This window comes from Rhinolophus hipposideros (genome assembly GCF_964194185.1).
Source record: "Rhinolophus hipposideros genome assembly, chromosome: 16".
Taxonomy (NCBI): domain Eukaryota; kingdom Metazoa; phylum Chordata; class Mammalia; order Chiroptera; family Rhinolophidae; genus Rhinolophus; species Rhinolophus hipposideros.
In genome coordinates, this window is record NC_138062.1 from 19,179,265 (window position 1) to 19,204,754 (window position 25,490).

Genomic DNA, 25,490 nt, shown 5'->3' on the forward strand with positions numbered 1-25,490 from the left:
ATTTTCAACTCACTTCCTTTTTGGTTTGACAGTTGTAATCAGATGCATTTAATTGGGCCAATAGTCATCTAAGGTCCTCATTCAGAGAGATAGAAGCAGAAAAAAAATATGAGACATCTATTAATTTTCATACCTTTTGGCTGAAGTTAAAGCAGGTGGAGATGGAAGCCTAAAAGCCCCACTTGTAAATCTACTAATAAGCCATTCCCACCAGGCGGTTCACATAAATCTTACTAGCAGGTTCGGAAGAGAATAGGCTCAGACTCCCAGGACTAGCCTGGATGGAGTTGACTCACGGTCAGTTCTCTGGCAGTCAACACACTCTTCTTGTGACCACAGGTATGTCCACCTGGTACCTACCAACTCACCTTCTGATTCAGCTGCATCTAAAAATCTTCCAAATTTTACCTTTCCACTGAATATACATCTATAGCTAAATACCTATACCTATCTTTTCGGGCCACATAGCTCTGTCAGTATTTTCAGTTACATCTGTAATATCTCCCTCAAATCATACAACCAAGTTTTCCATGCAGTTTTATACAGAAGTGGTTTGCGAAGTTTAAGGAGCCTTACACAAAAGTTATTAGCAAAAGCAATGCTGGTAATTGATTTAATTCAACAAACGTTTACTGAGCATTTACTATGTTCAAGGAACTGTTTGTTCTCTGCAACAAGGAGGCTCAGAGATGCCCAACAGTTCTCTCAGTTTCTGGCCCAACAGTGCAGGGGTCGCACAAGCATAGGAAGCACCAAGGAACACAGCAAGAGTTGTGTGTGCACGAAAGAGGGAGTGATGAATTCCAGTGTGCAGTGGCTACGGGAATAGACCTTGAAGGATGAAGTTTTTACAGACAATGTTGGAAAATTCCCTTAGAAGCGGGCTTGCTGCTCTACGAAGTATCAAACAGGCAATAGCCCAGTCATGGACAAAGCTAATATTTAGGTGATCATTGCTGGATAAATCAACCGAACGAAAAATGTTTTATTTTCTTAATTCTTTTCGTTTTAAAAAGACACCATCTATTGAGATGTTATGGGCAGATTTTATCAATCATCTTACCATACTCACTAGTGGTGAAATCAAACCATCAGCTTGTCAATACCGGAGGCAGGACCATGAGTTACTCATTTTTGCACTCCTGCTCAAATGCAGTGCAGGGGCACTCGGGCTCCTGTGGTTGTAATTACTACCGAAACTGCAGGAAGCCATAGCTAGTGTTCTCAGTCCCTATACCAAACACTGAGAGGGGCACAGAGGAGCCACCAGCAGCACAGAGGATGTCAAAGCACTCTCAGGGCACTCTCTCATTTGCTTCTAGTCTCTTCTCTCAGAGGTTAGCCTCATCCTCTCAGGCGACCTCTCCCAGGTGGCTGAAAACCTGGCTGCACAGGTTCTGGGTTTTCACTCTCAATGACTTACCACTAGAGAAAGGTCCTTTCCCCTCTGATTGGCCGGTTAGAGGTCATGTTCTGCTCCCTGGTCCTATCACTGAAGCCAGAGGGCGGTTCTACAATTGGCTCAATGTGGGTCACAGAAGAAAGGCCAGAGAAGAGGCCCCAGGAAGATAAAAGCAATGACCTCTATAATGTTTGATAAAGGTTTAGTATGCTCCACATCAGGCTGTTCTGAACCGATTGTATAATTTAATAATAAAACATAGCCTCATTTACGCCTGTTTTACCTGCCAAGTTTTGAGTTGCCCCTTTGTAGCCAGAAAACCTTCGCACATCCCCCACACCAGTTCTGCCTGCACCTAAGAGACCTCTCAGGGTTCGGGGCTCCAAGTCCACAGCCTGAGTTAAATGCACGGGCGGTAATCGGCTCCACAGGACAAAGCCTCAGAGATCACAGTTACTGAAACATCGATGCCCAGAGCACCCAACCACTTTCAGCATGGCCTGGAAGAAAATTTAAGAACTGCTAGTTATTTAAAACTGCCCGGGTAGAGAAGACAACCAGATTCCTGTCATCAGACCAGCTGGGGGAAAGGTGCTGTGAGGGCATGGAGAAATGGCAGGAAGCCTGGAGAGGACGCGAGTCCCCGCACTGAGACAGCAGGGAGGGCTCCTGGGTCGAGATGAGCGTTTTGCACACAGCAATATGTTCAAATGATTGTTTTAAATGTCCGTGAGTCAAAAAGAGGGAACACAAATTAACACATCACTCCTTATCTTCAACATGAGTTCCAAACAGTATCTACGCCAGTTTCAATGTTGTCATATAAAGTTGCTTGTTAGGCAGATCTTCCAGTGACTGAGGAAGGACCCAAGCTCATCCCACAAACTGCCCCATTTCAACATCAAGGGCAAATCCTCCATCCTCACAATTGCTTAGGCCGAAATTTCCGCAGCCAGCCTAGGCTCTTCTTTCTCTCATACCCCACATCTAATTCATGTGCGGATTTGGTTGATCCTACCTTCAATACACATCCCAAATCTCGCCACTTTTCACCATTTTTACCACTACCACGCTGGTATACAGCACAACCATCCTTCGCCTGAACTATGGCAGTAGTTTTTCATCTGGTCTCCTTACTTCTGATTCTTGCCCCACTATTCCCAGCCAGCAGCCAGAGTAATTTTTTAAAACTATTATGTCAGGTTCCACTACTCCCATCCCCAAAGCCTCCACAATGGTTTCTCTCGTTTCTCAGAATAAAATCTAAACCCCTTACCTTGCTTTCCAGGCCCTATGTCATCTGTATCCCTCTAACCTCATCTCCTACCGCTCTCCCTTGCTAATAAAGCAAGCTCCTGCCTCAGGGCCTTTGCACTTGCCGTTTCCTTGGCCTGGAATCTTTTCTCCCCACGCCCCCAAAATAACCACATGGTTGATTCCCTTACTTTCTCAGTTTTCCCCTCGAACATCACTGTTTATTAAAATAAAAGCGCCATGAGAGAGAGGGCTTTGTACTGTTTGCTGCTGTATCCTCAGCACTTAGAATGGTACCAAATACAGAGCAATTATTTGTCAAATGTATGAATAAGAAGAATGGGATTGACTATCAGAAAGGTAGCACTTAATACTAGAAATGAGACCTATTTTCAAAATTACAAATGTTAATTCTATTTTTCTCAAGTGAGTCAAACATGGAAAAGAGTCTGTTTTGCCAACTTTCCCAGCAAAGTCTCCCTAGTAGCCAAGAAAAGTGAGTTGCACCCTAGGGGAACTTGGGACTGAAGCTGAAGTCCCCTCCAGGAAGCCCCAAATTCCTCTGAGTTTTAGCTTAACCTTTCAAGTAAATTCTGTACTCTATACTATAGCTGTGTTTGTCCTTACTCAATAATTAGAGAACGTTTCTCACAAACCATTCAGGAAAATTTATTCTCCAGGAGCATGCACCATGTTTCTCTGGATATCCACCTGCTTTGGAGAAACATGTACCCACCCTATTTGGAGAAGCAAGAATGCATGCAAAGTACCCAGCAGTGTCAAAGCTCAGTAAAGGGTGGCAGTCATTGTTACTATTATTACTCTCAGAAAACAGATAGCAGCTGTCCTATTACCCCACTTCAGAGTGAAAACTAAAGCACAGAGGGTAACCTCCCAGGATTATACACAGATCTGTAGCATATCAGGAACTATGATCCTATCTGTTGAATTTGAATTTGGTTGTATGAATTGTTTTGGAGATGGCACAGCCTTAGAGATCAAGTCCATATGGCTCATCTCTAAGCAGAGGCTGAGAGACGGCCAGCGATATGCCCCAGACCCACAGCTGATTTAAAAACATAGGCAGGACTGGAGCTGAGGTGTCCCAATCCAAAGGCCAGCGCTGCTACTACTAAATCAGGGTGTAATCATCATTAAGTGAATGAATGAATTCTAGAACAAGGCTGGAACATAATAGGCTCCCAGTAAACATTTGTCAAATGAATGAACAATCATGCATAAAGCACTGAAAAATATACCTGCTGCTGTATTACATATCTTAATACTCATCAGAAATGTTGATCTGCACAAAAATGTTGTGCTAGACCATAGACTCTTCATTTTATAGACCAGCAAACCCAAGTTCCAAATGGTTAATGGCTTACCTAACATACACATGTAGTGAGTAACAAAGTGAGACTCAAACCCGAATCTTCAAAACATCTAACAGAACATGAGTAGCCTGACCAAAAAAAAGTAATTTTTCAAGTAACCAAGAAGTACCAAGGTACCTTCAAGCAGTCAACATGTTAAAATTTCATTCTGATGGGATTTAAAAATGCAGACACACTCACACATAATGTGTTCAATACGATCATTATATTTGTTACCCATAGATGTGTCTCAGAGGCGACTGGGATTTTCCAGCAGCTTGACCCCCATATTAAATGGCCCTAACCAACTGACTGTATTTTAGGTTACTATTCCTATTTAAAGTTCATGGTCCTTTTGAATTCTTTTTCTCTATCATGCCCTCCTCAGGGCCCCTTCCTTCTAAATCTGTGGCTTTCTGTCGCCATAGCTGAGATAACAATCACCAGGCACAGCAACACTGTGCAAACTAAGCATGAAAACCTAGTGTCAGGAGTTGAATTGTATCCCACTGAAAGATGTTGAAGTCCAACCCCCACTAACCTGTGGATCTGACCTTATCGGGAAGTAGTGTCTTTTCAAATGATCACGTGAACATGAGGTCATTGGGATGAGCCCCAATCCAGCTCGACTGGTGTCCTTAAAGAAAGGGGAAATTTGGACACAGGGACAACGTGATGTGCACACTGGAGTTATGCTGCCACCAGCCAAGGCATTACCAGCAGCAGGGAGAGCAATCTGCAGCAGACCCTATCCTAGTGTTGTCCGAGGGACATTGATCTTGGAGTTCTCGCCTCCACAACGGTGAGACAATTTTTGTTGTTTAAGCCATGCAGCCTGCGGTCGGTCCTTTGTTATGGAAGCCCCAGCAAATGGATACACCTAAGTTTGAATGAAGGCCTATGACTTTTTTCTGGGTTTGTTCACCTCTGGATTCTAAACTGTAGCCTCAGTTAGTACTGTAGGTTTTGTATTTATATAAGCCAGGTATTATTATACACAACTGACCACACTGCCGCTCAGGGTAAAGTCCTCCATGGCCAGAAAGAATATGAGCAGACGAATAAGTTATTTTTGCCCATCTCTAAACTTTAGCCAAATTTCTTTCGAATAGAAGATTTTGAGAAAGACATTAAGCAAGAGAAGTGTCCTATTACGAGAGCTACTTAGAAATCTCCAAACCAAAACATATACGCGTATATGATCGGTCACCAGATATGTTGTAGCTAATTAATAAGAAAGGGACAGTTCAAAATACAGCAGGAACTCACAGGCCAGAAAGCCAATCTGGAGGCCAAAACAGTACTGGTTAATTCGTGGATCAATCACCTGCTTCTTCACCCTTTCGTGCTGCTCCATGTTACAAAAAGCATATAGAAGGTGTCCCCTCAAGCAATCAGAAGTAAATTTACCATGGCTACCATGGCGTTATCAGAAAAATTGTCTGCTAAGGCTGATAAATCGGTCGATTATCTGCTTCCTTGACTTTTATTTCCTCTTGTATAAATGTTTCCATCCCACCATTACCAATACCTGTTATAAGATGAACGATGAATTACCGAGCTACTGAAATCACCAGGAAATGCTTAATAGATCAAAAAAGAACTTAACAACAACAAAAAAAGCCCTAATAACATAATAATGCATTCTGTAGTCTAAGAACAGCACTCCATAAAGAGATAAATGGCTACTTATTGAAATCTTAGCTTATGCATAAAATGAGACATTCCTTCCTGGGCACATTTACCAAGCATTGACATCATGCACCTTGTAATGAAACATTTCATGGCCATCATCATTCTGCCTGTCAATGGAAAATTTCACACAGTAAGTCCTTTATTTACTAAAAATATGTATCTATCCAGAAAGAAAAGTGCCTTGGGGGATTAGAGATTTAGCAAGGGAGAAGAGATGGAATTGCTTTTTATTTAGTGATTAAATACATATAAAACAAAGCTGCAGAGAAAGCAGCTCCCAACCTTCCACATATTCGGGAAAGGATACTGGTGCCATGGAATTATGAGAGAATATTGTTTTGGTGGTGCACAGGAATTTGTGACACCAAAGGACACAGCTTACAAGGACAGCGCTCACTCAAAGTTAACTTTAAACACTGATTTGGACCAACATGTTTAACCTTTACTCTCGCCCGGCTTTGTGCCAGGGCTGCTATCAAGTGGTCGAATGTATTCCTATTCGTTGTCTCCTTTTATTTTCCCTGCTGATCTTCAGGCACACGCATAAGATATTAATGATGGATGGCCAAATGAAAATGAAGCACTAGGGCAATTCCAATGGCCAGGATACCCTGTAGCTAGACGATCATCCCCTTCCAAACACGGAGGCCAATAGTTTTATCCACTCACTTCTCTTACAAGAACCCCGGGGGTGCTTTCCTTTCTACTCGGGCTTTCCTCAGGCATGCCACTTGGGGTTTCCCTAAGCTTTGCTGGGTCTTTCACCTGAAAGAAATCTGGCGCTGTTTTCTAGTGCTCTGTCACCAAGAGTGAGGCTCCAGAGAAACCATTCCACTTCCCAACAGAGCTCAGTACTTCTGGAAATGCATCAAGTGGTAAGAATGAGGTTAGGGAATACCCTCTCCTGCTGCTTCACAGGAAAGATCAACCCAAGGTAAATGCTCACAAAAACAAAACAACAACAAAAAACCCTGTGGCATAGGTGGGGCCCCACTGTGAACACATAGTCCCAACGCGTGACCACAGCCATTTCCTGGGAATGACCTCTTACATTATTCATACATCAGATCCTCTAATTCTTATTAGCCTTTGGGGTGGCGGGTCTATAAAATACCCTAATTCTGTCTTTGAATAAGCACACCACTTCCTTTTCATCTTACAGAACTGTCTACAGTTCTCCAGCTGCCATGTCTGCTATGTCTTATAAGAACTTAGTTAGCTCGCTTATCCTCCACCAAACACTTGTATTTGAAAAGGAGGATGAAAATGGATTGGGCAATTTTAAAAAGTTCACTTGAGGAATAAGTTTGAAAAGCTTTTTGATATAAATGTGCTCAATTAATCAGGCATTATTATAAATCTACGTGTTTTGGAGTTACTTAGAGAAAGCCAAATTCTTCTGGTATTGCCACGTGACTATCAGCAATAGTGAATGCTGTACAGTGGGGTCAGCAATCTTTTTCTGTGAACGACCAGACAGTAAATATTTTAGGCTTTGTGGGGCATGTAGTTTCTGTCCCATATTCTCTGTTTCGTGGTGTTGCTGTTGCTGCTGTTGCTTTTTGGTTTTGTTTTAACCACCTTTGAAAAATGTAAAAACCATTCTTAGCTCAAGGGGCTACACAAAAACAGGCCATGGTTTGTTGACCTCTGCTCTAAAGAATAGGTCCTTTTTCTGTGTCATAACAGCGGAACAGTGCTTTAAAACAGTATCAGAAATTCAGATATACAGCAACAAGTTTCATCATCCTCTTCTTAATCCATCCACTTGTGTGAGTCACTAAACACCTTTGTGCCTCAGTTTCTTGTCCTATAAAATGAAGGGTTAGAACAGATCAGTGATTTATAAACCATTCTTCAAGGAGCCCTGGGACTCCAGGGAAAGGAATGGTTCTGCAGATCCACGCCCCCACCTGCTGCCTCAGTATACACCTCACCAGCACAGCAGCTTTGATCGTGTCCGTTTACCGGAATGCTACATAAAAGAAGGGGCTCCACTATTTATTTTAGTTTAGTTTAGTTTTAATTTTGAAAAACACCGTATTAGGTGCCCACAGAAATCCTCCTAGTGCTAATCCTCTAGAAATGCAGTGTTAGATTATTGATCCCTTTGCAATCCTTTTTATTGGGAAGCATCAGGTGGATAGGAAATGATTTAAAATCCTATATTGAAATATACAAAGGAAGAGAAACAAAAGCAAGAAAGATCTTTTTCTAAGGGGCCACCAAAGCTAATTGAGATCTGTGGAAATCCACCAGATAGCCACATCAGACGGTTCCCAAGCCCCACCCCTGCTAATGAGACAGAATTCATTTTTGCATCTCTCTGCTTAGCAGTTTGGAAAAAGCAAGATGGTTTAGAAGTAGAAGGAGCACTGCAGTGAGATTCAAAGATCTGGGTTCTAGTCTGAATTTGGAACTTACCAGTTATCTAACTCCTGATGTTTACTGAACAAAAACTGGAGAGCCTATATACTAACTCATAGACTGGGTGTTAGGAATGCAAAGATGAACCAAACAGATGTGGTACACTCTGCCTCCATTACTCGGATCCTCAATCCGTAAAGCAGGGTCGTAACACCTGCTCCTTCTCCCACTCACAGGTGGTCCTGCAGAGATGGCAAAGCATCTGTAAACTGCAAAGCACAGACAACATAAACTAAAAAACTATAGATTCTCCTCCTTTTAAGTACATGAAATATATGCAACTTCAAGAACTTACCAAATTGATCAAATAAATCCCCAATAGGTTTTGCGTTGCAAAAAAAAACACACAAAACCATTTCTAGAACATGAAGCAGCCTGGCAAATAGAAAGGGCACAAGCGTAGACACAGCTTTAAGGCTCCAGACATTCCCACTCGAATCCCACCCTGCCTCCCTCTAAACCCACCTGACATCTCCAAGCCCAATCTCTCATTTATAGAACAGGGTACTGCTATCTGCAATTTCCCAGGGTTATTGTGAAGGTAGGTCAGAATTATGTAAGTAAAGCACCTGGCATGCCCTTAGTGAAGAACAGTGTCCGCTTTCCCTCCCTCCTAGGCACCTAGAAATCTCAGATGAAAGAACATTATATTTGAAGTAGCGGGGCTTACCTCAAAATTGTTGAGATGGCTACCCAGCTCTATATCATAATCACCTCAACCAAAGAGGACAGGAAACTTCTAGTTGTTATGACCATGGAATCCAGATGTGGAATATGCCCAGTCATCAGGAAAATCTTACAGTCTTGGCACAGTTTGAGGACAGAGAGAGAGCAACAGCCAATGACTGAGGGGAGACTCTGCAGTCTGGAATGTGCCCCAGACTTCCAACCACAAAAGTTCTCTTGCACTTCCACTGCGGTATCCCCCGGTGGTGTAGGCCACGGCCTCTGCTCTTCTCGGCAAGTCTCCTCCAGAAGCACATGACTTTCACCAGTCAGCTCTAGGCCACATCCAAATGAATGTCTGTGGCACTGTTCATCACCCCTACCCAGCCCAGTTGTGAAAGTTAGGCAAATCGTTCTCTCACTTCTGACAGAGGAAGACAGCAGATGTTCTCCAAAGTCCTTTCTACCCCCGAAACCCTCTGATTCTGTGACCATTCATTCATCTATTCAACAGTGTTTATGGAACAGCTCCTATCTTTGACTCTCTGACCTGTTCTTAACGTCTCCTTTCATTCATTTGTTCAATAATATTTACTGATTCCCCCACTATACACCAGGTAATCAGATGTGCAAGAATGTGAAAAAATGAATAAATAGTCCACATCCTTAAAAAGCTCACAGTCCATAGGACATAGATGAATGAGCAATTGTAATGTAGCTTGGGAGGAATTACGAAGGACCTATGGAAACCAGGGAGGGTGTGTGTAATGCTGCCCTGTGAGTGGGACACTGGTATGGAAGCAGGAAGGCTTCTTAGAGAACTGAGTGCCAAAGTAAGGAGATGTAAGCCTGGTGGTTTATAAAACAGATAATTCAATGTGAATGAAAGCAGGAAAGTAAAGGACAGAAGAAAGGAGGCTCCGATGATGAAGTATCTCCTATACTTTGCTTAAGAATAGCGAACTTTATCCTTTTAGAAATGTCTAAAAGATCCTAAATAAGGATTATCTGGATTACATGAGTGTTTTAGAAAGTCTACTGTGAAGACTGGACTGCAGGGGCTGGGTGAGGGGAATGGGGAGATGAGACTGAGGCAAAGAAAAAAAAGATCTCAATTCTTATGGGGGAAAATAAGAGCATAAACTAAAGCAGTGGCAGGGAGTGGGCATGATGAATTCTAGAGATATTTTGGAAATATAATCAACAAGACTTGGTGATTAATTCAATGTGGGAGGAAAGGAAGTGAATGGCATCTAGGATTATACACAGGTTTCTGTCTTGGGTTAGTGGGTTAATGGCTAGTGAGGAAAGTAAGCAACCCCGAAAGAGAACACAGGAAGACCAGAAATATTCCTAGTTCCCCAGGCCTGAAAACTACAGCCCTCTCTTATATGCAACCATGCACTCTCCAAAATAAGCCATTCTAGACTCATGGTACCCACTGGAGCTCTCCATCTCTATCTAACAGGGGTACGAGGAAGTCATAGCATAAACATGAAGCACTTCATAGACCAATGACATTACATACATTATTTGTGTACATGTAATTTAACTGATGAATTTATTTCAAACATTACTTTTATTTTAAAACAGACAAGATAGATTATAAAGTGAAATGTATACTTTCCTCCAAATTTGCAGATTAGAACAAGAGACTTTAAAAATTCTTCAAAAAGATGTCTTAGAAGCTGAGAACCCTGGTGAGTGAGATAAGGGTTCCCTATCTTCAGAGTTCTCTGCCTTTTGGGTTCTCCAGAAAATATTCACAAAGTGCTGCATTATAATATCATCAAGTAAAACTGAAGAAACACAAACAAAGAGACCTGGCATTTCCATTCCTATGTAGACACCTTTGAGCAGTGGTTCTCAAAGTGTGCTCTGTGGACCCTCAGGGGTCTCTGAGACCCTTTTAGGGACTCTCAAGATCAACACGTAGTAGCACTAAGCTGTTATTTGCCCTCTTTACTCTGTTGATATTTGCACTGGTGATGCAAAAGCAATAGTGGGTAAAACGCTGACACCTGAACTCGAAACAAGGGGGTGGCACCAAGTCATATTAGTACTCAGTATATTCTTCACCACCACATACTCACAGTAAACACATAAACACACACACACACACACACACACACACACACACACTCACTCACACACACACTCACTCACAAAAAGACAAAAACAAAATAGCCCTGCCAGTTTCACTTAGGAATGCCTTCAATGAAGCAGCAGTAAAAATCATTAATTTGACTAAAGACTGACCCTTGAGTAAACATCACTTTAATATTACATTATATGTAATAAAATGGATGCATAAAGCACTTCTGCATTACTGAAGTATGACTGCCATCTCAAGGAAAAGGACGTGTGATTGAACTGGGAGATGACCTAGCCACTTTTTTCATGGAATATCACTTTTAATTGAAAGAATAACTGGCAAACTGTGGTCATTCAAATTTGGGTATCTGGCAGACTGTCTTGGGAATGAATGAAGTAAGGCTGAAACTATAAGGAAAAACGAACAGCCTGTGCAGCCAACGACAAAATTCAAGCTTTCAAGCAAGAATTAAATTTTGGAAAACCCACATCCTGTGAACTTGACATCTTCCCCATACAGACTTTTCAAACAAGATCAGTGCTGCTGTTAATAAAATTTTTTTTTCATTGTATAATGAAATGTGTCGACATTTGGTAGATCTACATAACTCAATAAACCAATATATTTCAAATGACCAATGCATGATATTACATGCATGACAATGCATTCAGAGTCAAGATCGGTAGATTTTAATATAACATAGTACAAAAAGTTCACTGAAATAGTTTCAGATTTCACATTACAACTAACCTTTAAGAAGCTACCTCTTTTTGAATCTTGGCGTAGGGCTGGAGTATCAAAGAACATCCATAATTATCCGAAAAGGCTATTACACATCTGTGTGAAGCTGGATTTTCTTCAGACACTCCATCCAAAACAACGCATTATAATTGATTGAATGCAGCAGCATAAATGAGAATCTAGTTGTCTTCTATTGAGCCAGACATTAAAGAGGGTTGCAAAGACATAAAATAATGCCACTCTTCTCACTAAATTTTTTTGGAAAAGGCATTTTTATAAAAATATGCTATTTATAATTAACATTTAAGCATCACTCCTCTCCAAGACTATTTTACCCATCATTCTTACTCTGAGTTTCCTCAAACATTTATACCTCCAATTCACATTATATTGTCTCGCAGTTGTTAGCATATTGATTTGCCCTTATTTTCTGTGATTGTTTTATGTCACCATTTGAAAAAACAGTTAGCAGAGACTGCATTCTATTTATACAACTTCTGTGAGCCAAGCACAGGCTCAAAATTTCTTCTTAATGAATGAGTGTAAGTAGGGACTACAACTCTCAGCCCATCAAAGATCAAATCCTCACTATTCTAATGTGACACCATGTGGGTTGACATAAAGTCTTATTCCCAAAAGGCTTTCAAGTCACTATATTGAAATAGGTTTTCCCCTGCCATAGGAACCGGGTTCCCATTTTATTAACAGAAACCAAGCAAAACAGCATTTGCTTTATAGAATTCTTTTTCGTAATATGAAACGATGTAGATTGAATATTTCTCCTCCCCACCCTACTCCTCATTACTTGATTAGAAAACTCACCCCTGATGGGGGGGATTGAACCAACTTCTTAGTAAATACAAGATCAGATCTTCAGTTCCGTTTTGGGGGCAGTTTTATTTACTCAACAAACCCTTATCTTAAAAATCAAAGTTATCTTCCCTATAACTTGTACCATATTGGTCCTAGTCTGTTTTCTGCTCGGCATTCATAAATCTATGAAAATATTTTTCAAGCCAAATTTTAATTATTTGTTTCCCATCTCTTTTTCCACCTACTGTCTCTGAGCTCCTTGAGAGCAGGGAACATGCTCTATTCAGCTCTGCAGACCCCTAATCCCTGGCACAGCGACACTGTCACTGCTGCATAAATGAATCAATGAATGAATCAAGGAATCAGTTACACGTATCAGTTATTGAACACAAGCTGAGAAGTTCGGATGAATGACAATTCCGAGTAAGTTTACTCCCTTTTTCACTTGACAAAACTTCCTATATTTGAATGTAGTTATTTACCACGCATGGTTTTTATACACCCGCAACCAATCTAGGATTCAATATTATACATGAGATCTAATCAGTTTACAAGACCAACGTCGCTGTCCTTATTCTGAATTCAGTACTTAAATTAACTCAGCTAACTCTTCTGAAATGCATCTGTTCTTCACACAAAGGCTGAATTTTAAATGTTGATGAATAGTGGTTATCTCTGGGGGTAGAAGTTAGGACAAGGCATTTTCCATTTTGCTTTAAACATTCCTACATAACTTTAATTATTGATATTAAGCATGTACTACTTTTGTCATTAAAAGCCAATATAGATTTTTAAAAATAAATTAACAGAGTTAATATTTGTAATTTCTATGGTTCCCACTTCGTGGAGTATACTTGGGTCATATTTAAGGCACGTGTATTTATTTTTCTTTTGTATATATTTCCTCACCTATCAACAAGTATTGGAGTAGCCATCGGCGTACAGTGGTTCTAACTATGATCTAGTAGTCTAGCCAACCCAAACCCTACTTCTAGATTATGAAATTTCTCTCTTCCAATAAATGTCAGAAAGCAGTTCACTATAATTTGATTTCCCTCTTTCTTAAGGTCAGATTAAAACCCAGTAAGTTATTACTTGAGATCTGCTCTTCCCTAGAAGAGAGAAATCATAATGCACATTTTAGGACTATTTCCTAAAGCACAGGGTGCCCCATACTTTGTTTCCTCCCAAATACAGCTGTGTTTCATGCTCTAGAGAGGATAGTTGGGTTAACAAGTAGGGCCAAACAAGCACAGACTAGAAAACAACTCATAATTCTAGGCCATTATACAAAGGCAGTTGTTCTCCATATGGAGCTTATCATTCAGACCCCAAAAAGAGTCACTGCACGTGACTCTATTCTATTACCTTCTGCTTAGTCTAAGGTCAAAATCAATCTCTGAAAAAAACACTGGTGACACAAGTTTTCATGAATCACAGAGCCATGTGCTCCATCAGTACCTAAGGGGTCCTCCTGTCGTGGAGGGTCTCTGAGAGGAAGTGCCACTGCTACAGGCATGTCCTTCAGATCATGGGACCCCCGTAAAGATTCCACAGATCTCAGAGATGCAATGGGTCTCAACAGAGCAGCACCTGGTCCATCTAGTGCTTGACCGTGCTGACACTGGAGACCTCGAGCTACTTTCTTCCTCTCCATGACTCAGTTTCCACTTGAGTAGAAGGAACCTTGCCCTGTCTTCCTCACAGGCAAAAGATATCAGTGGAAATACTTTGTGCACAAGGAAGCATGATATAAATAGAAAGTGTGGTTAATGTACTATTATCCGTTTTACAAAATGGTGCTCCTTAAGCACAGAAGGGTTAAGTGACGTGCCCAAGGTCACAAAGCTGGTGAGCAACACTGATGACCATGGTGGGAAAGGGTGACAGGGAAGACGAGAGTCCGTGTATCTGCCGAGTGCAGAGTCTTCCCTGAGCCTCTGGTTTCTCACCTGCAGGAGTTGGAGTCAATTACTCAGGTCCATGAGTTATTTTTAGGATTTGAAGAGTCTAACAAATTATCGTCGATAAGCTGCCCTGGCTTAACATCACATATCTTTATTTTTGACTGAAATGGCATCAGCCCAGAGTGGGACATCTGGTTAGTTCAGGAGTCCTCAACCCTTACTATCCATTAGAATCACCCAGGGAGTTTTTAAGAATGCCCATGCCCAGGCTCCATTCTGAGCCAATTAAATTTAAATCTCTCCGGGTGTTTCTATTTTTCAAATCTCCCTGGTGATTCTAATACGCAGCCAGGGTTGAGCACTGCTAAGTTGGCTGATGGTGGTCAGAAACTAATAGGGAGAAATAGTTGTCTTTGATTAATTACACAGCGCGGTTAAAGCAATCCTACTGAGATCTTAGTTGAAGTGAATTCACCTCTGTGGGAACAAAGCCCCAAAAAGCAGTTTCCAGGCTCTCGGCCTCACATAGAAAGGTGCTGGCTCGGGTAGTAAATGGCCATTATCTGTGATCAGATGGCCAGCAGCTGTGGCTAGTTGGCCGTCAGCTGTAACCTGTAAGCCATTGGCCACTAATATAACTGCTGTGGCTACCCTAGCAGAAAGAATGGTGGCTAGCAAGAAGATGGTGGCTGGCAAGCGTGGACTGCTGTTAGGCAGATTATATAGATCCTGCTTCCTGTATCTCCAGCCCAGCCACCAGCGAGAATATATTGGTTTGACTCCCCTATCTATGGCTCCGTGGGTGTTCCTTTTTGGCCTTACCGTGTCCTGCGTTCTTATGTGGGGAGTGGGACTGAGGCCCTGCCTGCCACCCTGCACGACAAATGGCGCAGTGAGCAGGGTCCCCTGCACGACAACCTCATATATCGATGTGGCGGGCATACACTATGTGCCAGACATGAGTCTAAATGTAAATATCTACATGTATGAACTCCTTACTTCCCACAGAGCCTGCAATGCTCCCCCATTTTACAGATGAGAAAACAGGCAGCAAACTGCGGTAACTTGCCAGGTCAGGGGTGAAATGTGGTATAGCCAGGATGGAACTCATGCATCTGGTACCAGGATCTTAGTCCCCACACTATATCGCTTCTTGGTACTGCCACAGAACGTGGTTTACAATGCCTTAGCCTTGGTGATGAATTAAAAGACCACAGAATGTTGGGGAAGGTAACCAGTTTCTAATGCAAATGTCCACAGAGTCCGGAAGGGAAGATACACAAGGGTGGAGGGCAGGTGTACGTGCAGATGGGAGACATGGCGGCAGAGTGGTAGGAACTGTGGCAGACTGACGAGCACATGCCCGGGGAAGGGAGACAGCCGCCACCGACGACAGCAGATTTTTGCCATGTGGGGAGGTGGGCCCAGTGCTGCTGGCTCTTCCAAGTTTTGCAAAGAAGCTAAAAATTTAGATTTTTATGTGAAACCGCCCATTTCCAAATGTTGTTTCAAGTTTTTAAACATATTGTGTAGGGCCAAATGCATCAGTAGGCCACTAGCTTGGGTCCACTTAGATGATCTGTCTCACATACAAAAACACAAACACACACACCTCTCAATCCTTCATTTCAAATTCATTTACTGTGTCCCCTTAAATTGGTTCCCTGCAATCAGAAACAGCAGGCCCTGCCTTTTTTATTTTTACATGCAAAATTTCAAGTATTACCTATATAACACGTGGGAAAACCAATAAAATTTCCCCTGGGTGATTTTAATCGGTGGACTGACTGTTGAATAAATGAATAAATAAACATTTATTAAACACCGATTCTCTCATTTGAATCTCACTATAAAGGAGAACATGATTTTACTATTCTCACGTTACAGTAAAACCCAGTCATAATTCACATGATTATTACACAATTTAAATATAATTCAGGTCAAATCATATACACAGAGGAACATCTTCCTATAGTAAAAGTTTAATGTAATATCATTGGCCTATGTAACAAACATTACTCAAGCGCTATTGTAACAGCCTTATAAAAGAATTTGACTGTATTATTACTCATCACTTTAATGAGATATAGAAAAATTGAAAAAAAATTAAAAACACAGTAATCACCAAAAAGTTCTGGGTCAGAAATGCCATTACTATAATCACAATGAAAGCAAATGGAAACCTATTTCATATACTTAATAATAGCTAATTCTCCTTGCGCTCTTTCAATGCAGCAGACACTACTAATTAGGCATGTTTTGTGTGTATATGTGTAATATTGTTATTTATATAAGTATTCAATTAATCCTTACAAAAACTCTATGATATGGGGACCATTATCACTATCAAAAGACGAGGAAAATGGAGAACAGGGAAGTTAAGTAACTTGCTGAAGGTCACACAGCTAGTTAGTGGCAGAGCTGGGATCTGAACAACCTGGCTCCAGAGTCTGTACACTTGACCACTATGCTATGAACTCAAAAAGCATGTGCGTCTCTGATTTTACCTAAGTCGGGCCATATAAAGTCGACATGGTGAAAGAGGGCAAAGTCACATAATTTTCTCCCTCTTGTTACAAAACAATGAAAGCTTTTAAAAATACACCACTAGACAACTTAGGTCACTAGCTCTCTCAATAACTTTAGAAAAATCTATCGCCTTCCACAAGTACAGTAATTTGTTTCAAAAGCTCAGATAAGCAGAGCGCTGCTGGTCACGTAAAAGACCATTTCCCCCCCCTGACCTTCTCTGGTCTCCTTTGAAAGCCAACTTCTTCAGTGCACTGCAAACAGTTTACCCTGAGATCGAATCTCTCTCTCAGCCCTTGTCTTTTTTCCTTCACACCACGCTTCCAACGGGTTCTAACCACTTTCTGGACCGATGCAGAAATCAAAAGAAACGGAGATAGAGAAATAGACATTATTTTAAGGTCAGCCTTTTCAGGACCAAGCCTCAGAAAAGGTCCACGTGTTTTTTCCTTGCTGTTAGATAAAACTTGGCTGAATTTGGACTGTCTTAAACAGAAGCAGGGTACCTAAGCCTTAGTCATTTAAGAACTCTAGAAAAAGAACTTCAGTGGTGGAGCTTGTTTTTTAATAAGAAGGGAATGGCTGGCTGGAAACAATATCCTTTTTAGGCACACAGAATCTGCTGCATTTAATATAACCCTAGGTCGGTCTGTGAAAAGCAGAGTTGCTAAAGGCCATATGCTGATCTCACACCGTGGGCGTGTGTCACTGTACATTTTATAAAATTAGCTACAGTGCAGCCTCAGGGTGTGTGTGTGTGTGTGTGTGTGTGTGTGTGTGTGTACACCCAGTGAAGCTGACTTTTATAAAATAAACAGCAATATGCACCCATGCAGTAGCAATCCAAATCTGATTTTAATTTATGAAACTACCTATAACTAAAGCAATTCTATTCCAAGGTAGGCCGTTGGGGAATGACAAGAGTCATCTGAGAGGCCCCTACCTCAGCACCGAGTCATACACTATTCTCTAAGGTCATAAAAATATAATTTACAGACAGAGGACAGAAATACAAAACGTGCTCCTCAACAGAAGCAGAGAAAGCAGCTAGAAACTTTTCAGCCCATCAAATATGCTTTCTAGTCTAAGGTGTGTGCTTTGCACATTAGTTTCTTAGGAAATATGACAAAGGACATTTCAGCTACCACGAACTAGAAAGTATTTTGTACACTTGGCCCTAGATGGTATGAATTACTGAGCTACACCTAACAAACTAGGAAACAGAAAAGAGTACATCAGCAACAGGACCCAACATCTTCATTTACAAGCGATAGCTCTAAAATGTGATTCAACAGTACCTTAACTAAGCCAGAATAGTAATGAAATCTGATGAAAAAAACCCCACATGTCTTACCATAATGAGGCCTGGTCTGGATTTCTTTTCGGTAAGAGAAAACTGAAAATCTGTTCTTTCACCACAGAGCCCATGGTCTTGTAAAAACCTTAAGCTAGAAAGCATTTAATGCCCCCAAAAGTCCTATTTTGTAGGTCATACTCTCATTACCTCATTCTGCGATCAGTCTGATTAAATTATAGAAAATTACTAATCCATCATTCAGAATGGAGATCAGCTCCAGCCCATTTATTCTGTTTGTTTTTCTGTCCTCCTATCTAATACTCCAGGAAATATTTCAAAAGGAAGAATGGAGGAGGGACAAGGCAACTTCAAGCAAGGAAGCCTGAGGGATACATTGTATTAAACTACTCTCAGGAATCAACTGCCCTTTAGCTTTCACAGACAGCACTACTGACCAGACACAGAAACCCGGAGCTTTTTACACTGGCAACTTGGGCTCCACCATCATTTCCTTCATACCTTGTCATTTTTGAGTTCAAAGATACCACTTTGCATATAAATGATCAGAGTCAGTGATACTGGATGAGTTTTTCTCTTCGGTGAAACTAAACTCATCCAGACAGGATCTGAACCCAAACTACTGGGATTACGAAACAGTTTAGCAACCCAGCCGGGCACCCTACATTTCTAATCCAATCTTTCCTACAAGGACATCTTGATGTTAATAGGACTCCTTATATTCTAAACCAACTTTTGACCCCACAAGAAGCCTGCCTGGTTACTCCACCAATACAACACTATCCCTTGCGTGTTTCCCCGGCCTTTGTCTAATTTTATAAGCCTCGGGAGACAGAGATTTTCCACACCTCTCTTGGAACTCTAATAGAGGCCATTCAAAGACTCTAAAACTTCAAATGCACAGTGAGCTCTAACTCTGGCTGAAAGCTGTCCAGTTTATACTTCTCCAGCATGATTTATTAACACTTTGTGCAGGAGGCTTGTCAACTCACACCAGCTGTGTCATCCCCAGGGCAAAATGGCAGCACGTAGATAAATTAAAAATCAATTTTTTTATTAGAAACTATTTTGAAGCATTAGAAGGAATGTGATTTTGAGCTATCTTTCTTATTTTAACAGGAAAGCTCAGTGGAGCCTACTTACCGTATTAAGAATATATGGATTTCTTTTAGGAGAACAAATAGCCATTATTGCCCAGTATCGGCCTCGCCTGCTACGTGTACCTCAGAATCATTAGCTGTGGGTGACAGGAGCAGTGAAATATTTTACTACTTCAGACTCTAAATTTTTTCCCTGTGGCTCCTGTCACAGTCAGGAGGTATTGCCTCATCACTGGAAAAAGAAACTAATAAGAATAAGTAGAGGAAAGAGTTAAGTCTCCTCCCCTTTCTCTTTCAACAGACATATAAAGACTCTTCAAAATATAAAACTAAGGGACTCTGTTGCTTGTCAGTCATTTTGCTTCCCAATTTTACTAGAAAGCAAGAGAGAATTTTTTTAAGTTTTGTTCATGAAGAGCACAATAACCTGTTCTGGTCTTGACCTACAACTGAGTAAACAATGAAAAGACTAGCATAACAAAACAACTGTTTTCTTAACTTTTCCTTTGTGCTCCCCCTTGGGAACAGGCAGATTTCCAGTGATAAATAAAAAAGGATCTTAACTCATACACGTTTCTAGGTAAGCTGAAGCTAATGAGGAAACCTTAAAAGTGCTGATGGCACCACTGGAAAAAGGACTCACAGATGCAACAAACACAGGAGAAAGCCCTTTTCTTCCCCTTCCCCTCCTCAGATCCCCGATGTAATAATGTTCAAGTGCTGAGCCCCAGGTCTGGCCAACAGTCACAGAGAGTATCAGTTTCCCTCTCTTCCTCTCTCTTAGGCTGACATTTTTAAGCGATGCAGTTTGGGATTCTGCTAAAGATAAGCACATGGTATAACTCCAAGGACCTCTAGGACATTTTTTGTTTGTTTTAAACTTGGTATTGGACCTTGTTAATGGAAAGAACTTTTGTAAAAGAGCCATCAACAGCAGCAGCAATCATATTTAAATCCCAAAATGATAATGATCGCTCTAGGCCAAGAACTAAAGGCTTTGAGTAATAATTTTTAAAGCCACTTCTCAAAAATAATTTAGGTTTAACAACCTTTGTTGGAGTTCCCCTCCGAAAGCTACTATAGAACTTCTTTTTGATTTGCAGCCAATAGGATCACCATTCAACTCTACAGGACAGGCCTTTTTTTTTTTCCTGTCCATGAAGAGGCCCATATAACAAAACACCACACACACACACACACACACACACACACACACACACATACACACACACTTCAGAGGCCCAGGAGGAAATGACTGCGTAGAATTTTAAATCAGAAATCTAACGCTTAGGTTAGTAGTGTCAGGTTAAAGGCTTGCCCATCCCCAAAGCTAATTCAGTTCTGAACAGTCCCATGGGTGTCTAGTTGAACAGAAGGAGCTAGGAAACCTTAGCAGGCCGAAGCCCAGCCTGGGGAATTGCTGGGACTCTGTGCCAGGGGCCGAGGCTCACCCCAGACTTGATATCAGATAATACCAAGTGCTAGTCTGGATTTCCAGGACTAATCTACTCAAGGGTGGAACTTCCAGGTTCCCTGGTGTCTGTGCTGTAGCGTGGGAGGCCTGTGGTCTGCGCACATCCACACTGTACCTGACTAGTATTATATTTAATAACAGAAAAAGAGATTCAACACATAGAAAGAGCCTATTAGTAGCAATTATTTATGGGAGGTGCACAGACAAGGTGGGGGGGGGGGAGACGATGACGGGACACCGAAGACTAAGTGGAAAGCATTCCAAATTTTCTAGATTCAGTTTTCACAAGTTTCTTTCCTTTTATTTTTTTGTATTCTAATGTGAACTTCTTAAATGTGTGTTTATAGGTTCTCTAGAGTCTTAAAACCTTATATCGATAGTGGCTGTTAACCATCTTTGTGTTTCCTCAGAAGGGCTCTTGGGTTTCAAAAGCAATTTTCCCCACCTCATTCCCCCTCCGATCCTCCCTACCCCCCAAATTACACACACCACTCCTTTTAGAGTCAAATTTTAAATCTGCCCCTAGATAATTTCTTAAAACCCTAGGACGACTTCTATCTGGGCAATTTTAATCATCAGACTAGCTATATTTTAACTTTAACACAAAACTCTTCTCTAGGGAAACAAAATTCCTTCCCCCACACAGAAGCAAACAAACAACTAAGAATTTAGCATTAAAACTAGGACTTAGGACTACAATTATATTCTACATTAAATACCAATTACCACTAATTTTACCAAAGTCAATATTTGTTACATCTCCATACCACTGCAAGTTTCAAGACTCACTCAGCACTTAGCAAGCCTTGGGTTTCTGCATCTGAATTGCAAAATACACAATTTGCCCAGAAACTGCTTAGTCCCAATGCAAATTGCTTAGAAAACATGTGTAAACCATGCTTAAAACAGGCAGCACACATCCACAAAAATCCATCCAATGCAAAGGTAAGTGGCAAAGCTTCTGAAATTAGGCTTCCCTTTAAAAACTGGAGGGACATTTACAGTGTTTCCAAAGGTAATTGCTTCTTACTTCAGTAAAAGTGGCTTTATGCGACTAGAAGAGGGAGCTGATTTTTTTTAAGTGACTGCAGAACAGCATTCAATTAGAGAACAGGGTGGGAGAACACACTCTCAAAATATAACTTAATCACCAGGCACCAGCGCGCAGGAGAGGTCCACCAAGTACGCGAGCTAAAATGGAGCCTGAATTTCCTCTCAGACAGAGAGGGTAGTCGCACGAGGTCAGGGTCAAGGTCACCAGCAGGGCAGGCTGCAGCTGCCCGGCAGCGCTACACACCACCGGAGGGGAGGCGGTCCATCTCCATCAAAGCCGAAACAGATAAAACCCTTCTCCTCTCCTACCCTGCCTCTAACCCCGCCAACGTTTTTGTGTGTGTGTGTTTTTTTTTGTTAAGCAGAGGGAGACGAGAAGAAAGGAAAATGACCAAATAACCTCACCGCCCTGGTTGTCGCACACAAGCTTATGGGCTCCCAAAGTTGCCATCTAAGGGCAAGTTCGCAGAGAACACTGAAGCCCATTTTGTCCGAGCAGGGCAAGCCTCCCCGCGACCCCGCCAGGATTCCTGCCTTGTCCCCCTCCCCCCACACGCCCCCGAAAAGAGCTGGGAACCGGGGCTGGACGGCCATGTGCACGCACACACTCTGCCACCAACTGCTGCGAGTTTTCTGTGAATCGCAGCGCGGAGCCTCCCAACTCGCTCTCCCCGACTCCACCGCCTCTCTTTCCCCACACAAAATTTCCCTACACACGCAGCCGCCTGCGAGTGATTTTATGTGCATATATATTACATATGTGATATTATCCTCGGAACCTCTAGCGGGCAGGCGAAGAAAGGACTGCACAGGGGCATGTTTTTTTTTTTTTTTTTTTAAGGAAGGGGAAAAAAAGCACAACCCAAGCCCTGTGCGTCGACTCCTGCGTACCGGGAAGGGGAAAGAAAGAGGAATGTTTGCGGAGAGGGCTCCCTGCAAGTGCCCTTGCTCGCCACTTTGGCCGCGGCCCGGGTGACACGGAGCAGCGAGGGCGCCCAGCCCGAGCTCCACGCGCCCCCGGCCCGGCCCCCGGGCAGGCACCGCCACACATATTTCGCGAGGGGGAGATCGATCGCGCTGCCTGTCTGCAGCGGAAACGCACACGCTCACACACAATCCGAGCCCGAGACACCATAACCTTAACCCTTCCCCCACCCTCCGTGAACTTCAGGTGACCGACCACGTCGGCCTGACATCCCGGCGGGCGGGCGCTCCGGTTCCGCTCCCGCCCCCAGCCCGGGTTTTGCAGGATCGGGCTCCGAGCAGCGCCAAACCGCCCCGAGAAGGGAGCAGTGCGGGGGGAGTGCAGAGAAATTGACCCTCCGTCTCCCCGGACCCCTCCCTCCGGCGCCTCCAGCGTCCCCTCCTCCCCGTCACCCCGCCCCACGCCTTCTCCCCTGCCCCCTCCTCCCTGCATTCAAGGAGCCGGGCGGCCCCGGGGGATATTTTTAGTCGCTTCTTTCTCCTTCACTTTTAGCTTTAGCAGCATCTCAGAACACTCAAAGCGGAGAAAGATTGGGGGGGGGGGGGTAGAGCTGGAGAGGGAGTGGGGGAAAAGTTAGGAGTCTCGCAAAGAAAAGCCGGAGGGAGGGCGGAGGGGGACCGGGGGCGCGGGTGGAGGAGGGGTAGGGGACCGGGCCGTGCCGGCGGGTGTGTGTCTCCAGTTGGTGTGTGTGGCTGCAGCCGGGGACGGCTGGGATGCACTTTAGTCCTGGACTCTGCTCCGGCTCGCCAGGGAGGGGGTTCTGAGCGCCCGAGTCTCGCCTGGCTCCGTGTGCTCCGACTGACCCCGCATTTTATTGCGGCCAGGAGCCCTGCTCCTCCCTCCCCTCCGCTCTGCAGGGACCTCGCGCGCCGCGAGCCGCCCTGCCTCCTGCCTCCGCCTCGGCGCGGCTCCCGCACCCCACATCCGCCCGCCGCTGCCCGGCCTCGCCCCCCGCCCGGCCGCCCCGCGCCCCGCGCCCCGGGAGCAGCCGCCCCGCGGCGCGTGTGTACCCGTGTTTGTGTGCGGTGCCCCACACCCTCCCCAGCCGCTCCCGCCTCGCCCGCCCCCGACTCCCCTCCTCCGCCGCCGCCTCCACCTCCGCCTCCTCCTGCTCCTGCCGCCGCCGCCGCGGCCGCCGGCGGCTCCGGGGCCGACCAACCCCGGCGCAACCTTTAGCCGGAGACGGACCTCTCCCTGGATCCTGTACCCGGCAGGCGGCCGCGCTCCCTGGCCCCGACACCCCCAAACGCCATGTCAAGGCCCCCAGTCCTCCGCGCGCCCCGACCCCCGCACCCTCAGGCACTGGGATCCGCAAGGATTTTTTTTTTTTTTTTTTAAGATTCCAACCTCTCCCACCTCCCCCCCACACCCCTGATTAAAAAAAAAAAAAAAAACGCCGGCATCCACACTACTCCCCGCTTCCCTCCTCTTGCCCCCTCCCCCCAGCAACCCGGAGTGAGGAGGGGGAGGGGGAAGGCAAGGGGGGGAAAGCCCGATCTCAAGGAAAAAAAAAGAGGGGGGGTGAGAGAAAGAAAGAAAAAGAGAGAGAGAATAGAAAGGGCACGGGGCTGATCATCACCAACATGGCTGCCTCAGCATAGACCTAAACGAGGAGTAACCCGGGCTGTGTCTTTGTCAGTTTCACCTCTGTAACCCTAAACTAATGCAGAAAACAACGGAGGAGGCTGCGGAGGGGAAAGAGGAGAGGGAGGGCGAGAAAATGGCACGAGAGGAGGTGGAGAAGGGATGACTTACGTGAGGGAAGGCGCTTGGGCTGCTCCTGCTTCCTCCTGGGCATTTTCCCCCTTTTCTCACATTCTCCTCCTTGGTTAATGTGAGATCAAATAAACCCCCGTGGGGGCAGAGAGGCAGACACTGGCAGGAGCGGGGAGGTAGTTGGGGGGCGGGCGGGCAGGGGGAAACCCCTTCTCTCCGGTGTGTGCAATGGGTTGAAGCTTGTTTCCTGGAGCCAGAAGAGAGGGGTTTTCTTCTTTTCTTTCTTTTTTCCTTTTTTTTTTTTTTTTTAAATTTTGGTCGTGCACCTGGCTTGTCCCCCGAGCGTAATATTCTTCAATGGAAACGGATCTAATAGGTGTGCGTGTGTGTGTGTCCTATGCTCGCGTGTGTGATGGGAGGTATAAATAAATGAGTGCCGGTGCGGCGGTGTCTATGGCCGCGCGCTGTGTCTCCGAGCCCCTAACACTAATGTCGGGATCAAAGGGCAGCGGCGGCGGCAGCACAGCTCACAGCTCGCTCTCTCGCTCTCGCTCTCTCGCTCTCTCTCCTCTCGCGCTCTCTCTCTCGCTCTCTCTCTCTCTCGCTCTCTCTCTCTCTCACACACTCACAGAGGCACAGACTGAGGGAAAGAGCGAGAGCTAGACACACACACACACACACACACACACGCAGAGCTAAGAGGAAGGTGCCCTAAGGCTCCCAGGGCGGACTCAGCCTGGGATTTGCAGCCTCTGGGTCTGGAAAGAATGGGGGGCGCACGAGCGGGGGTGGGATGGAGTTCTTCAAATGTATCCCGCTATTCGCCAAATCTGGGGGGAGGGGGGAGAGTTTTTCCCACTGTTTAAACAACGATTAGTTCGTTATTCTCACTGACTTTTAAAAAGGAAATAGATTTTTCTCATAACTTTTCTTTTGTTTATTAAA

General features: G+C 43.9%; 1 protein-coding gene across 4 annotated transcripts in view; it reads right to left on the bottom strand.

Annotated features, from left to right (window-relative positions):
- Positions 1 to 25,180, bottom strand: part of ZNF827 (zinc finger protein 827) — a 152,251-nt gene extending 127,071 nt beyond the window's left edge. For all 4 annotated transcript variants that reach the window (XM_081077334.1, XM_081077335.1, XM_081077337.1 and 1 more), the window contains exon 1: positions 24,585 to 25,180. In XM_081077334.1, the coding sequence (XP_080933460.1) occupies positions 24,585 to 24,627 (43 nt within the window). In that variant the 5' untranslated portion in view covers positions 24,628 to 25,180. The remainder of the gene's footprint in view (positions 1 to 24,584) is intronic.
- Positions 25,181 to 25,490: the final 310 nt, after the last annotated feature.